Consider the following 16,581-nt stretch of genomic DNA (forward strand, 5'->3'; position numbering starts at 1 on the left):
TCAAGGTTTTGAAGCTCCCATCACACTACAGCGTCCACACGTACTTCGCTTCCTTACATAACAATTTCGTTATAGGGACAAAAATTCTAGCAAAATCCTGAATGAATCGTCGGTATTAGCCTGCTAAGCCCAAAAAGCTATGAACTTCTGTGATGCTCTTCGATGGATCTCATGTCATCATTGCTTCCACTTTCGTTGGATCTACCTTGACACTGTTGCCAAAAATTATGTGGCCCAAAAACATCACTGTGTCTAGCCAAAACTCGCACTTTGAAACTTGGCATAAAGCTTATATTCTCGCAACATCTCTAAAATAATATAAAGATAAACTCGGTGCTGCTCTGCATCATCAGAATACACCAAGATATCGTCGATGAACATGATCACGAACTGATCCAAGTATTGAGAAAAATCTCGGTTTATCAGATCTATAAAAACTACAAGAGCATTCGTCAACCCAAATGACATCACCAAGAACTCGCAATGCCTATATCGAGTAAAAAATATTATCTTTGACACATATTCTTCTTTAATCCTCAACTGATGATAACCCGTCCACAAGTCTATCTTCGAGAATACTTTGGTCGTCTTAAGCTTATAAAGCAGATCTTCAATTCTAGGCAACAAGTACTTATTCTTAATCATCACTTAATTGAGCATCATGTAATTGATGCACAATCACAGAGATCCATCATTCTTCTTGACAAAAAGAACAAGAGCATCACACAACGAAACTCTCATCTGAATGAAACCTTGCTCCAAAAGCACTTATAACTACTTCTTCAATACTGCTAGCTCGATAGACGCCATACAATATAATGTTTTAGATACGAGAGTTGAAGCAAGCACTAGATCTATCAAGAACTCAACATCTCTCGACGATGGAAAACCAGGCAAATCTTCTAGAAAGACATTCGCAAACTCTTGAACAACCTCTACGTCAAATATCGATGTTTCCTCATGGTTCAGAGCAACCACACTGACGAGAAATATCTGACTTTCACGATGCATAAACTTTGAAGCTCTCAACAAAGAGATCACCCTCCTGTCACTGGAGGGTCAAACTACACAAAACTCGACTAAAGACTGACTAGGTCTCTCCAACAAGACCTTCTGCCTACAACACTCCAAACTGGCGAAGTGCTCTCAAAGTCAATCCATCACGAGAATGACATTGAAGCTCGTCATTTCAAGAATGATAAGGTTCATCGAGAATGACTGACCTTCAATTGATACCACAAATCTGGGGAGAAGCAACACACAGTACGTCTTCACTCCTAAAGGGGTGGCTATTGCCACACATCGATCTATCTCGACTGCTGAAATGTCCAACAACTAAGCAAAAACCTTTGACACAAATGAATATGTTACACCAAAATCAAACAATACTTCAGCGAAGAAGTCAACAATATCCAAAGTACCTTCTATGACCTGAAGGCTCGGGCCCACCCGCGACCCGCTATCTCTTCTGCTGTTGTTGGGCTGGTTGAGTCTGCTACTGTCGAGGAGTCTATTGAAGTTGAATATGTTGCGGCATCGACCATTGCTGCAAAGGCTGAAGAGCAACACACCTCCACAGATAAAACCTGATAAAGTGTCCCTTTCAGCTACCATGCAAACAAGCGTCAGTCTCTCTAGGACAAAGCTGCCTTGCATGGTCCCTGGTACCTCTCAATAGACTATTCCTACTGTCGCTGCTGTTGCTGCCTGCCCTGAGCCTCAACTGCTTTTGATATGGGGCTGGCCTCTGGTTCTTCTGAAATGTCTTTGTAAAAGACTTCTGTGAATCCTTCTTTGTCCCTAACGATGATGGTGGTGGCTCAACTTTGCTTGAATTCTTCTTGAAGGACTCAATAATGTTGGCTAGTTCGATCACCTCCAACCGTGTTTGAGAGTACCCAACTAAGACCTTGTTCTGTAGTCCATCACAAAATCCTCACGCAAGCTTCAGGGCTGGTCTCTTGTCGATAGGAAAGATGTTGAGACAATATCGCTCTAGGTGTCAAAATCTGCTTGTATACTCCAACAAAGTACTCTGTCTCAACTCCAAAAATTTATGGGCCTTCTTATCCCTGACGAAGTCAGGAAAATAAGTCTCCAAGAAGACAACATAGAACTCTTCACACAAAGTTGGTTTCAGAGCGAAGTTCTCAAAATGGTCCAAGAATCGATCAAAACGCTTGAGTTTCGCATCTTGCCTACTACCTAACCCGGTGGAATAGGTAAAAGTTGGTAAATTATGATATAATTGATTGTTTGATTTGCAGTGACTAATGGTTTATTTGTGCTTACGGGTAACGAATGACCTGATTGGTGTCCCCAATGAGATTGTTCACAAATATATTTATTGTTATTTCTATTTCATTTTAAAATACATGGCCTTATGATGATTCATCAAATATGATCCATCAGCGTGTTGTCTTCTGTAACAGGCAGTTTCTCACGCAACATTTCCCAGCACCTCCCAGGGGACCTCGGTTGGATGCTCCATTGTAATCTGTGATTTAAAAACAGAATTTTGCAGTAGCAGTCAGAAAGTGTATATGAGCTTCTCTACATGAGAATCACCATATGTGCAGCAAAGTAGTAACATTTACAATAGGGTTGTCAACTACCAGCGGGGGCTCTGCTCATTTGGTATGAGCAGTCACGTCACCATGTGATGGAATGTTGCAAGTTCAAACCCACTGGTATATAGTTGGTTGCATAACTGTTGTAAAAGGAAGGGGGGCATAATTCCCCCATCTGTCATGGAAAAAAAAAGAAAAAATAGGGTTGTCAACCAGTAATCATCGGAGACGACCTGGATCTACAGCAATAAAATAAGACCTAGCTGAAAAAGTAGAAAGGTTTTGAGAGTAAGGGCCCAAGTTCGATCAGATAAAGGTTCAGAGTTGAGCTGCTTAAAGGAGAACCAGGTCCAGCAAAATTTTTTGCTAATAGACGGTGTCCAATCACTAAAACATGCATTGTTCTATAAGAAAAGTCACTTTGTAAAGATAATTCAATGTCAGTTGAATGATAGCAACACTAGCCCACAAGGGCTCCTGCTCATCTGGTAGGGATGAATACTTGTGAAAGTCACCAAGCTTACAAGACATCACGAGTTTGAAACCCACAGGGAATCATGCATTGCTGCAAGGTCGAATGTGCACTCCCCATTGAGCAGGTGGGGCCTCAAGGGTTTAGCCAACCTGAGGCCTGCGAATGTGCAGTCGGTGATGGATGGGCGTTTTTTATTTAGCTGAGCCAAAAAAAAGTAATAGTAATAAAAAAATAATAATAGCAACACTAGTAAAACAGTTAAAGCAACTTTCTTTTGATAGTACATATGTAGATTTGCATACATGCATAAACATATGCATGAATGTGTCTTCAGTGCTCACAAGTTTCGGTGATGTGGAAATGTACAGTAATCCACTAAAGCAGACTAGAACGGAGATGAGTCAACCTGATACATTTAACAAAACTTCAAAGTTTGGTCAGGTACAGGATGACTCTATCTGACTCGAGGATACCTGAATATAATCTTAACCACTACATACGTGGGCAGATAAGGTTAGTCCCTGATCCGACCCATCAACAGCCCTAATTTAAAACTTTATAAATTGACTGAAACAATCCCAAGAATGAAGAAAATAAGGGCTTCAAACATGGGAAGCAGAATGCATTAGATATATGAGAATTAGTTTGGTACAGTCTAAAAGAGAACCAAAAGATTTCCATAATAATGTGACAATAGATATGCAAAAAAACACTCTCCAATTTCAATTCTCACTATTACTTCCTCATCTCACTCTCACATTTGGATCGTTATGCCAAACTTTGTAATCGAGTTGATTTATAGTACTTTTAATATAAAGAAAATAATTATACAACAATGCACCTTCCAACTATGTCCTCTTAATTAGGGGTTGAGGCAATGAATATTAGCACTATTTCCAAAAGAGCACTAATGTGATGATACTTTCGGCTCTGTTTGGGAGTGCGAGATGGGAGGGGACAGGGGAGATGGCAATTTAATAAATGCACCAATCTTCACCTACCCCACCTACCACTTCAGGTGTTAATCTGGATTTGGAAGATGGGAGTGATGATAAAAGTGGAGATGATAGTAGAAAAGACCACTTTTCAACTACATCCTAATAAAAATGTAGTTGACAACTCCAGCCTCATCACCCATTCCCTTCACCACTCCCATCACCCTTCTCATCTCCTCCCCAACTCTGTCTCCCAAAGAGAGCCTAAAGTGTGTTGCTCTCAGGTACATCACCAGTTCTAATTAAAACGGGTAGTCCTCACCTTAAACATGGGCACATCAGAGATATAGCTACAAATTTGTGTTGGGCCAAGTATAGTATGGAAAATGACAACTATATCCTGCAGAAGGTTAAGCAATAGCATATAAATTCTGCAGTCTGAAAAACATTTTTTTAGCATAGCGTTAATAATGCAAAATGTGATCTAAATGGGAGAGTAAAGCATACCCTTGGGAAATATGGCTTCAGGACTGCACCATAGCTTTCAAGGAACCGCACTTCCAAAACTTAGAGGCATGACATGACATCCTGATTCATGCAACATCATTTCAATATCAAAGGCAGGTTTATAAGCTCCTGTTCCAGAGGTTGGACAAAACTGCAGTTGATTTGGGTCTGTTTTATTTCTTTACACGTGCATGAACTAGTTTCTTTGACATGTATGTTATTTGACGAGTCGTAATAAAATGGTTGCAAAAGCTGAAGATTGACCCCAAAAAGTTTCTCCACTTTATCGTGCATGCTTTTTTGAATGTTCCCATCTACAAGAAGTGAACTATTTTTTGCATTCATGGAGATGTACTCAGTGCAGGGCCTATCCCCTTCAGTATCATCAACAACCATGGTTTCAGCATGTTTGCCTTCTTCTATGCACATGCACCATTCAATCTTTTCTCCCATTTAGCATCAGATGCATCAGTGATCAGTCCCATGTGCATGTAAAAATTTACTGTTTAACTATTCAGATCAATATCTCCAGACAACAAGAACTGCTCTGAACTTCCCCTAAATAACTCACTGGTTTGACTTCTCTCTCTCTGAACCAGAGGTACTACTGCTTTCTGATCTATGTTTTTTTTGTCTGCAATAAACTTCAATATCCCCCTCTCTAGAAATATGAGGACCACCTAGAATGCACATTTTGTGTTTTGAATCCGGTCCATCATTATCTGAATCAGAGAACATTCCGCATAAATCAGCTTTAATATCACCGTGAATTACATCGTTACCACCCTCAAGGGGTGTCCTAAATCTCAAATCTTGCTGAACCAGGCAAGTCTCACAATACTTATCATATTCAGTTGCCGAGGGTACTTCTGCAGAGCTCATAATATCTACTTTATCCAAAATAGGTAAAACTAAGCCAATATTATCTTTGAAATTTGATTGAAAAGCTCCCGAAGCATCAGATCCATTATTCTCAGATTCATTCATGTCAGCGACCTTTTCCAGACTATCTGCACTAGCAAGCATTCCCTCTGTAGAAGGAAACTCAAATGCATTGCTTTTCCTGTCTAATTCCAGCTCTGAAGTATGGCCATTGGTAGCAACTGAATTTATGTTAATTGAAAACTTATCTGACACCCTCTCAATAGTCTCCAAATCAGTGTGATCAAGTTCAACTTCTGGCTTTAAATTACAGGAAGTCTCAGATGACATAGTGGTAAGAGTTCCACCGTTTGTTGCGCCTGACTTGATGAAATTGTAGCAATCAGATAAAGGTTCTGGCTTCAAATCATATGAATCCTCAGGTGATGTCACTGATGATTCAACAATGGACAGTCGGTTAGTTGCCCAATTGTATACAGATCTCAGATTTCCTTCTAAAGCTTTCACAAGGATGTCCAATTCATTCAAATCATAGCGGAAGAGGAAATATCTCTTGCTTGGATCACATGAACAGAGTAGCTTTGAATGCTCTAAACATGAGAAGCGATTTGGTGAGCATTTGCAGCCACTTGCTGACAGATGTAAATCATAAAAGCATAAAAAACATTCTTGCTCATTAGTCAAATCAAAGTTTGTATGCATCCTCCTTGCTGTAAAAAGTTTGGGAAGTGACTCTCTTCTCCTCTGCTCCATCAAAACTCGTGTCTATAGAATAACAGCAATCACAACCAAGAAAACATTAGAACGGACACAGGTTAATTCGATATTTGATGCATAATGTATAAGCACACTTTTACCTTGATTGCATTTGTCAGTACTCCGTCCTTTCCACATGCACTTTCCCATTTCAAATTTTCTTTCTTACTTTCTTTAAGTAATAATAGCTTCCAAAGACCCTTGACTGCTTCATTAGCTGCACCGAGGAGCAATTTATCATGGGATATTGATGTCTTTCGACACTGTTCACGGTAAAGTTCCACAGCACTTTGACCATGTGGCAACCAGTCAACTGGAGCAACATTGACAGCCTCAGCGCAGTTAAAACCACAGTTGAATCCTGAGTGGTATGCCCTGGGGAAAGTAAGAACGAACTCCCCAGCATGTTGAACAGTACGATAAACAGAGACCCCTTCAGATTTTAAAACTGAAGGAGATAGTTGTGTGACCTGTTGCAAAACATGGTAGAAGATACTAATGATGAATTGAAAACACAACACAAACTCTGAAAAGCAGATTGAACTACTACAAAGATGAACACAAATGTGATGACTCATCTTTCAAAATGTGAAGCTGTTACATTTTGTCAAAGTGATGACGTATTAATACAACTGAGTTTTATCTGGATTTCTCCAAATTAAACCTCTCTTTCTATGGGACAAAGAAATACATAAGTGGGAAGCAGGTTGAATGGAGAAAAAATGTTTGTTCTAGGAACGATTACTCATCTCTCAAATCTTATTTTTACAATGTAGTGAAAAGGAGTTTGTTGCTCTTTCAATTTGTTGAAGTAAAAATGATTCTGGATCTCATTTGTCAGCTCACTTCTAAGAAGAGAAGTATGGCAGCAAGAGTTACAAGTAGCCTTTTAGTTCCCATTTATCCTTTATTTTTCTATACATAACAGCAATCATGAATGTGATCACCCATTTTGATGATTCCATATATCCATGATAATACCAGTATGTTAGTAATTTAAGTATTTTTTAGTACCTTAAAATTTTTAATTTTTACGGCAAGCACGACGGGACAACTTAGAAGCGAATCAGGAATCGTCTCAGAAGCGCGGGATGACTTAAAAGCGAATCAGGAATCATCTCAGAAGCGAACTGAAAGCGACCTAGGAAGCGAGGGAGAAGCGAAAAAATAGAAAAAAGAAAGAAAAATAAAAATAAAAACACAAAAAAAAATGAAAAAATAAGGGAAAGCGAGCTTCTCTTAGATTGTGAAGCGTGCTTCCCAATTTTTTTTGGTGCTTCCTAGCACATTTTGGAAGTGCCACGTTTCGCGCTTCCGAAACGCACTTCAGGGAAGTGCGCTTCCCCATGTACTATGGCGCTTCAGGTAACCCTGGTTATTTTGCAGATTTGTGTTTTTTGTGTTTGCCCATGTATTTGTTAAATTATGTAATCTAGTATATATATTCATATGTATATATATATTGAAATACATATACATAGGTACTATGTATATATGTATATGTATCTCAATATATATATATATATGAATATATTTACTTATTTCTTTTTTGTTTTTTTTTACCCGAAAAGGGTATTTCTGTAAATTTCTATTTTATGCATATTCCCCTTGGAATATGATTGTAATTCTTCTTTTTTTCTTTTACTTTTTCTTTTTCTTTCTTTCTTTTCTTTCTTTCTTTTTCTTTCTTGGTTTTTGCGCCACATAGGGAGGCTCACCAAAGAGTCATTGAGGAGCCTCCAACGGTCACATATGTGACCGTTGGGGGCTCCCAACGACTCTCTTGGGAGCCCCCTTTTGTGGCTCCTTTATGTGCTTATAAATAGGGGTTTCACCCCTTTGTATTTCTTATGGCTTTGAGTCAAAGCCCAAGTGCTCAATAAAGTGGTTCCAATATTTTTATGCTGTTGCGCATTTGTGAGATTTTGTGAGTTGTGCTTTTTTGTACAAGTGTTCTAAAGTGTTCTTATCGTGCATGTGTGCTGAGTTTGTTATCAAGAATATTAAGGTCTTGATCTTAGTATCTTGTTAGAGATACTTTTACATGGTATTAGAGCCTCGTTGAAGAAGGAAGATCGTGCATCTCTTTATTTTTTGAAGTGCCTCAAAAAGCGTGCCTTCAAGCTATTGGAATTTGAAGTGGATATTCTTCTTCGGGCAATATTTTAGAAGCCTCTTTTAGCAAGAAAGACTTGAAAATGTTTTGAGGTAAGTGTTATTTTCTATCTTCTACCCTCTCTAATGGGTGAAAAGGACTCCCACTTCTCCCTTGGTTTTAAACTTGGTGGTTCGAACTATCATATTTGGGCCGGCAATATGGAAGCCCATGTTAAAGGAAAGGGCCTTGGGGATACGTTCAAGATTCAATACCGGAACCCGAACCCAAACTTACAATCATTGAAAAAGGGGATATTAAGATTCTTGAAGGGGAAGATAGACAAAAAGCCCTAGAAGATTACTCAAAAAAACATGATGAGTGGGAGATGAAGAATCATCCGTAGAAACCAAGATCAACGCCAACATCATTAAGTTTAAAAATGCCTCTGAAGCTTGGTTGTACCTTGAAAAAATGTATACTTCAAGGGATTTATCTCACAAGTATTACCTTCAAAAGAAGACTTTGACCCTTCAACAAAACGATTTGTCTATTCGGGAATATTTTGCCGAACTATCGTCCATTTGGGACGAGCTTGCTATGCTCGAACCAAAATGGAGCGGAGAAGCAATTGAGTTAAGACACAAACAACTAGAAGAAGATCGATTCTTCAATTTTCTAAATGGATTTAGACCCGAATTTGAACAAATTTGGTCCTCTCTTCTATCAGCCTTTACATCTCCCTCTATTGAAGATGTAATCACCAAGCTAAGTGGTGAAAAAATCCGTATGGGGATTAGTAAGAATAATCCTAGCATCCTTGCTACATTATCTTCTCAAGATGATTGTGAAGGAGTTAATGTCGTGTCAAGACCTGAGAATAATATGAAGGCCTACAAACCTCCTCATTTCAAAAATCAAGGTCAAGGAGGAAATGATCGATATGGCAAAAGAGACTATAGCAAATTAACTTGCCATTTTTGTAAAGAACTCAGGCATATCAAACCCATTTGCCCCAAATGGAAGAAAATTCTTGTTGCGGCTATGGCATCCCAAACAGAAGAACGACCATCTTCATCAAATGGGTCTCTTTCCCTTCAACAAATTGTGGATGCTCTACAACCTCTTCTCAAGGGAGGCATTTCCGGAGCCGCTATGTCATCCTCCTCACCTCCCGGTAAGACGTCTTGGCTCTTAGATTCCGGTGCATCTTTTCATATGACTCCAAGTGCTTGTTCTTTTTTCGATTTTTCTAAAAAATCTCTTCCATCTTTTGTCTCAACGGTGGATGGAACACCTCTTGAAATTAAAGGAATAGGCAATTTTGAAGAACAAGACTTCTTTATTCCAAAAATTTTTCTTATACCAAAACTAATTTTAAATTTACTTTCGGTCTCTCAACTCTCGGACTATGGTTGCGATATAAAATTCTCTTCTAATAAATGTTAGATTCAGGATCGCCAGTCCGGAAAGATGATTGGGGAAGGCTCTAGGAGAGGAGACCTCTACTATGTTGATTTTCTCCAAATTCCCAAGAACCAGTTTTGTAATGTTGCTCAAAACAAAGATATTCATGTATGGCATAAGAGATTGGGGCATCCCAACATTGTTAAAATATCTTGTTTGCCTTTTACTAAGCATCTTTATAATGAGAATTTTGTATGTAATGAATGTATTCTTGGCAAAATGAAAAGTCTACCGTTTACTCAAAGATCCATGTTTACAACAAAATCTTTTGAAATTGTTCACTCCGATGTATGGGGTCCGGCTCCTGTGATATCTAAGGGAGGTTTCTCATACTATGTTATTTTTGTGGACGATTACACTAGATTTTGTTGGATATATTTTCTTAAACATAAACATGAAGTTTTTTCAATTTTTAAAACATTTCATATGATGATTTTAAATCAATTCAATGGAAGTTTAAAAATTCTTAGAACCGACTCGGGTGGCGAATATCTTTCAAATGAATTCAAAAGTTATCTTGAAAGTCATGGTATTCTCCATCCAAAATCTTGCCCAAAACCCCCACAACAAAATGGGTTGGCTGAACGAAAACATAGGCATATCATTGAAACTACTACCATGAAAATTGTATGGATCCATCAGCTGCTTGAAGATATGAGAATCACTATTGAAGGGCCCACTAAGTCATGCTGTGATAACAAAAGTGCAATTTATATTGCCAAAAATCATACTTTCCACGAGCGGACTAAGCACATTGAAATGGACTGCCATTATGTTCGTGAAGCTTATCTAAAAGGAATCATTGATCTACCTTATGTTACTTCAGAATATCAGTTGGCAGATTTCTTCACCAAAGCTTTATGTGCACCACCACGATTCAACTTTCTCCTTGGCAAACTTTCGGTCATCATGCCCTAAGTTTGAGGGAGGGTGTTAAATTATGTAATCTAGTATGTATATTCATATATATATATATATATATATATATATATATATATATATATATATATATATATATATATATTGAAATACATATATATATATGTACTATGTATATATGTATATGTATCTCAATATATATATGAATATATTTACTTATTTCTTTTTTGTTTTCTTTTTACCCGAAAAGGGTATTTCTGTAAATTCCTATTTTACGCATATTCCCCTTGGAATATGATTGTAATTCTTCTTTTTTCTTTTACTTTTTCTTTCTTTCTTTTCTTTCTTGGTTTTTGCGCTACATAGGGAGGCTCCCCAAAGAGTTGTTGGGGAGCCTCCAACGGTCACATATGTGACCGTTGGGGGCTCCCAACGACTCTCTTGGGAGCCCCCTTTTGTGGCTCCTTTATGTGCTTATAAATAGGGGTTTCACCCCTTTATATTTCTTATGACTTTGAGTCAAAAACCAAGTTCTCAATAAAGTGGTTCCAATATTTTTATGCCGTTGCGCATTTGTGAGATTTTGTGAGTTGTGCTTTTGTGCACAAGTGTTCTAAAGTGTTCTTATCGTGCATGTGTGCCGAGTTTGTTATCAAGAATATTAAGGTCTTGATCTTAGTATCTTGTTAGAGATACTTTTACAGTATTGTGCTTATATTGAGGTCAACGATGTTTGTCTTTTTGTGGACACTGTACTTAACACTGGCAGTCATGCAGGAACGGAACAGGAATCTAAATTAGGGTGGGCACAAACTACGCTCATAAAAGTAAAGCTATATGAAAAACCAAAAAAAAATCACATAAAGAACATGAAAAAAACCTAAAATCATAACGGAAATCAAACATGGAGTCATGATTATTGCAAATTGAAAAACACAAAACTCTAAAATCCTAATAAAAATCAAAGATAAAATCATGATTATTGTTAATTGAAAAGAAAAAAACATAGAAAAACAATCAAAACCCTAATTAGACATTCATGTCATTTGAAACAATGCAAATCGAAAACCTAATGCTAATTGAAAAAGAAAAGCACATAAAAACCCCAAAACCATAATTAAACATTCATGCCAATTTTGAAAAACTAAATCAAAACCCTACTTCGTACAAACATCATAAATTATGCATTTATGCTAATTGATAAAAAAACACAAAATCCTCAATATTATAACTAAAATCAAGCATTCATTATTCATGGATTCATGCCTAAATAATGATGAAAACCTTCAATTGGACATCATCAAACACTTTGGTAGTGTGCTCTCGCCATATCAATAGTTGATTCTAACATGATGCAACGATAATACCATAGATCAAAATAAGCAGAAATAATGGCACAAATGTGTTGGGCTCATTTGACCTCTAATTCAGATTCATGAAATTTTCTCAGACATGGATCCAAAGGTAGATATGTTGTAAGTAGAAAAAAAACAAAAATTGCTACATCGGACAATCATAAATTTGATTATGTACGACATTTGATCCATATTTATCACTTTTTCCTCGAACTTGAATAATTGTTTAAGGGAGAGAGAAAACTCATTTTAGTTTCAAAGATGAACTTGGAAAAGGATGAACTCAACAGAAATGCTAAATTGCTAGCATGCTTTTATATTACTCTTCTCTTGACTTATGGCACACATAACTATATGTCAGCAATATGCTACAGCGATTAGCACTCTTATAGAAACAAGAATTTTCATAACCCAGCAGTATTATCATGCTGGAGTTCTCTTATGAAACATGACCAAGCACATGACCTTCAGCTTGTCTTCAATCTTCACAGAAGTTCTGCCCTGTTCTGGATTTGTGTTGATCCTACATCCTTGGAATTGCTGGCGAGAATTATGTGCTCTCTTCTTTGTTCACAGTGCAACCACCACACTGCAGCTCTATGGTGCAAGGGACGACTCAAAGAGGTCATGTCCAGGTGGTGCCCACCCTGACACAACCTATTACTGAGTGGGCAGTTGAATCAGGGTGAGCAGTGGCCCCCCGTGACCTGACCTTTCATTTGGTCAGGGTGGGGGGCACAGACCACCCTGTCCAGACCCCTTTATTGGGGGGATTTTGGGGTCAGGGTGGGCACATGCCCACCTTGGCCCCAATGTGGCTCCGCCAGTGCAGTCATGTAATATTTCTTTAATGTGTTTAATATAAAGAAAGAAAAATAGGTTACAATGCCAGCAGGAAAAGTGACCTGCTAAGATGTTGCTCCACCAGTGCAGTCATGTAATATTTCTTTATCGTGTTTGATATAAAGAAAGAAAAATAGGTTACAGTGACAGCAGGAAAAGTGACCTGTTAAGAGCCCAACTGTCCATCTTTTACGTTCTCTCGTTCTACACCTCAAGATTTAACCATCCATAATGGTACCATAAATAATTCAGCATTAGCAAAATTTAGGCGTCAAATACCATGGTAAATAAATGCATGATTTACATTCAAATTTAGCAGATCCAAAACAGTTTTATGTCCTCAATGCCTTAAACACTTCTAAAAATATATAATTGCAAGTGTTTCTTGCATAATCCAAAACCGAAGATGCACTTATCATTGCTTCTTTAATAAAAAAACATGCTTTGGATTGAATCAATTTAACAAGAAATTTTGATTTTTACTTCATTAAGTTTAAGTGCAATATGAGCCATTGTTTTATTATCACACTGAAACCACCTCTAAACATGAAACTTGATTTTTACTTCATCAAGTTTTAGTGCAACTTTCATCCTCAGCTAAGCCATAGAGAATATATTTGTAAGTTCAAATTAAGCAAACACCCAAAATTTTGCCCTATGAAGCCAATTAGGAAGGTTTGGGAGATAAAATTGTTTAATACCTACTTATTACTCACTATATATATATATATATATAGATGAGTGGGGTGTAACGTCAAACACACAAAATGTTCAACATTACATCGGATGCACGCACACCGCTGATCACATGTGATCAGCAGATAGCGTGCAATCTTAAAAAAAAGGTTTTTAGTGGCTATTGCGACCGCTGCTAAAGACCCTAGAGGAATTGACTGCGCTAATGCCTCCTTTTTGCACCAAATCAACGTGCAGCCCACGTTCGATAGGAGTCCACTATTATGCCCAATTGATATATATATATATATATATATATATATATATATATATATATATATATATATATATATAGTCAATTGTAAGTACAATCTAATTGGAATCTCATCATGGTAGTTATTTTGACTCAATCTAACCTCATAGATGTGTTCAAAATGGTCGATTTAGTGGGAATAGACTGTTGGATCATGTTTTTTTTTGGCATAAAAAATGTTTCTTAAGTTGAAAAGAAAAAAAATTGGTGCATTTACAACCTTTGACTTTTTTATTATCAGAAAAACCTGCAAACAGGTCGGATTAAAGATATGATCTACATGCTTGGTTTTAAAGGGACCAGATCCGTTTTAAAGGGACCAGATCTTGAATCATCTGATTGTGATAAATAAGCAGGATTTTTTATGGCTTGAAGATCGATGGCTCAGAATTTTCATAAATATTCACACACCCAAAAATCATATTTTTTGTCGAAAAAGCATGATCCATCTAAACACATCTGTAGGGTCAGATTTGCCGAAAAAATATTGGAAATGCCTAGTCCACACTCTAGTTCTCATATTCTAGTGGCCCTATATATATAACTTTAAACTAGTAATATTACGGTTAGCAACATCAACCAATTAGAATGACTAAACCACCCTTAAAAGTAATCACATTTTTGAAATTACATAGTTACTTTTGGGGTGTAGAGTGAGATTCATTTTGGAAGAAAACCAACAAACCATATTTTTAACATGTTCCCCACTTTTTTGTTAGAATTAACATTATAGATATGATGTATATAGTTTCCTTAGTAGAAAACAGGTTTAGAATCATGTTTTTGCAACATGTAAGTTGGTTTTCCAAGGCTTCAAAAATCAATGGTTCGGAATATACCATAATTTCATGACTCAAAAAATCATATAAGTCGAAGAAAGATGAATTGAAGTGTGATCCCTAGCAAACAAACCATGCTGAACACATCTCTGAGGTTAGATTGAGCGGATACAACTTGCACTTATGATTTTCAAATAGATGATACATAGAGTACACAGCAGCAAGTATATAAACATCTCTCTCTCTCTCTCTCTCTCTCTCTCTCTCTCTCTCTCTCTCTCTCTCTCTAGAGAGAGAGAGAGAGAGAGCTGTCACACGAACACTCCATTTTCCCTCCGTCCCCATGTCAACACGCATGTCCCCATGTCGACACCTGGACACGCCATTTTACCCTCCTTACATACAAGTTTGTATTCAATTTAGAATTTATAATTATATTTTCAGTATATAATATATATTTTAGATATAGAACATATATTTAGACTATATTCAGTTTATTTTGAATTTATTTTGTATTTATGTGATATTTAATATACATATAGCCATGTACCCATACCCCCATTTTTTGAAATTTCCGTGTCGTACCCTCCATACCCGTACCCATACCCATACCACATAGGGAGAGAGGACTACAAAGGGCTTCTACTGCTGGCCTTTGTTTGAAGTGTTCATTCTGTATCAATACTAACTACAACTACGCCCGGCTCACTATAGAATCTAAAATTAGCCAATATTACAGCAGTCAGCCTAGCCACCACATCATGATGGAAAGGTTACATTTTGCATCTCCCAAAGGGTAGGGGCTGCTCACATAAGTAGGGGGCTTTGCCAGCCTAAATCCAGTAGATGGGCCAAATGTGCTTAAATTTTACAAAGCAGTGTAATAAGTGAATGACAAATGATAGATAACTGTCAATAATAATTTGAATACCACAGTATGTGATAAACCACGTAATCAGTCAGAGGTATAACACATAATCAGCTAGACGTATATCTATATCATATAATCAGAGGTATATCATACTCTTTTAGCATGTCAATGGTTGCCAAAGCCAATAGAAAGTGAAAGTCCAATAGGTTCATGCTAGATTAATAAACAAAATTACCCTTTAGCAGCACCATTGCAAAAAAACTTCCTAATCTAGTACATTCCAATGATATAAGAAGGATTGAATGTTAAATCGATGAAACAAATTTGTAACAGGATATTGCTTTTGTAGTTTGTAATCAAGTTCTTAGGAAATTTTCACTTCAGAAATCAGCTGCCAGCCAATTTATATAACCTGGTGGCCTATGCATGATTCAATGATCCCAAATTATTTATCAGAATATACGCTTCTAGCACCATCTCTGACCCTCCCCGCCCACATATCCTACTGGAGATTGCAGCTTAATTTCACATAGTACAATTCAATCTTCAAAATACATTTTGGACCCAAAGAATTGCGCTTTATATTTTCTATATTAAATTTTTAACACTGATCTGTTTGCAATGCTATAGTACATCTGGCCTATCATTTTTATTCATAGGAATCAATTGTCTTTTCCACAAAATTCCAAATCAATAATGTCAAGTGTTTGTTAGATGGTCTAGGTGTGAGGCTGAGGCAGGCAGCAAGTCAGTTTCTAAAACATTGTTAATCACAATCTAGGGAAGGCTGGTGGATAAGTTGCATTTGTCCTTGAAGATATGTTTAGAAGTCCCATACACGGTTAGTTCCTTAGAAGAAATCATGTGTAAAACAAATTTGCAAGCACAAAGTGGCACAGAGCAAGAACTCTTTGTGAAAAGTGAAATGAGTGATACCATGCAGTAAGAACAGCAAGTGCACAGAATTTCTGATCAGAAAAAAAAACGTGACTCACAAGTTCATTCAGTAAAGCAGGTTGTTCTTCAAACAGATCCGGTAAATGTTTTCTCATTGCATTTTCCAACTTCAAAGCGTCACTTCCTGGGGCCCCATACCATAGCTTTGGATCCCCCCAGTGGAGATAATTCAATGAGCATAGGTGGTGATCCTCAACATGCTACCACAATAAAGAAATAAAT

General features: G+C 37.3%; 1 protein-coding gene across 3 annotated transcripts in view; it reads right to left on the reverse strand.

The window, feature by feature from the left end:
* Positions 1-1,274: 1,274 nt before the first annotated feature.
* Positions 1,275-16,581, reverse strand: part of LOC149822594 (putative lysine-specific demethylase JMJ16) — a 40,390-nt gene continuing 25,083 nt past the window's right edge. Inside the window, exons 5-10 of one of the 3 annotated variants that reach the window (XM_089981669.1) lie at positions 16,398-16,559; positions 6,227-6,595; positions 4,488-6,134; positions 4,303-4,380; positions 2,616-2,745; positions 1,275-2,497 (exon numbers count right to left, since the gene is read on the reverse strand). In XM_089981669.1, the coding sequence (XP_089837795.1) occupies positions 5,055-6,134; positions 6,227-6,595; positions 16,398-16,559 (1,611 nt within the window). In that variant the 3' untranslated portion in view covers positions 1,275-2,497; positions 2,616-2,745; positions 4,303-4,380; positions 4,488-5,054. Of the gene's footprint in view, positions 2,498-2,615; positions 2,746-3,117; positions 3,245-4,302; positions 4,381-4,487; positions 6,135-6,226; positions 6,596-16,397; positions 16,560-16,581 lie in introns of those variants that run through there. The other 2 variants (XM_089981668.1, XM_089981670.1) reach the window with 2 other exon arrangements.

This window comes from Nuphar pumila, chromosome 11 (assembly GCF_984573655.1).
Source record: "Nuphar pumila chromosome 11, dmNupPumi1.hap1.1, whole genome shotgun sequence".
Classification (NCBI taxonomy): domain Eukaryota; kingdom Viridiplantae; phylum Streptophyta; class Magnoliopsida; order Nymphaeales; family Nymphaeaceae; genus Nuphar; species Nuphar pumila.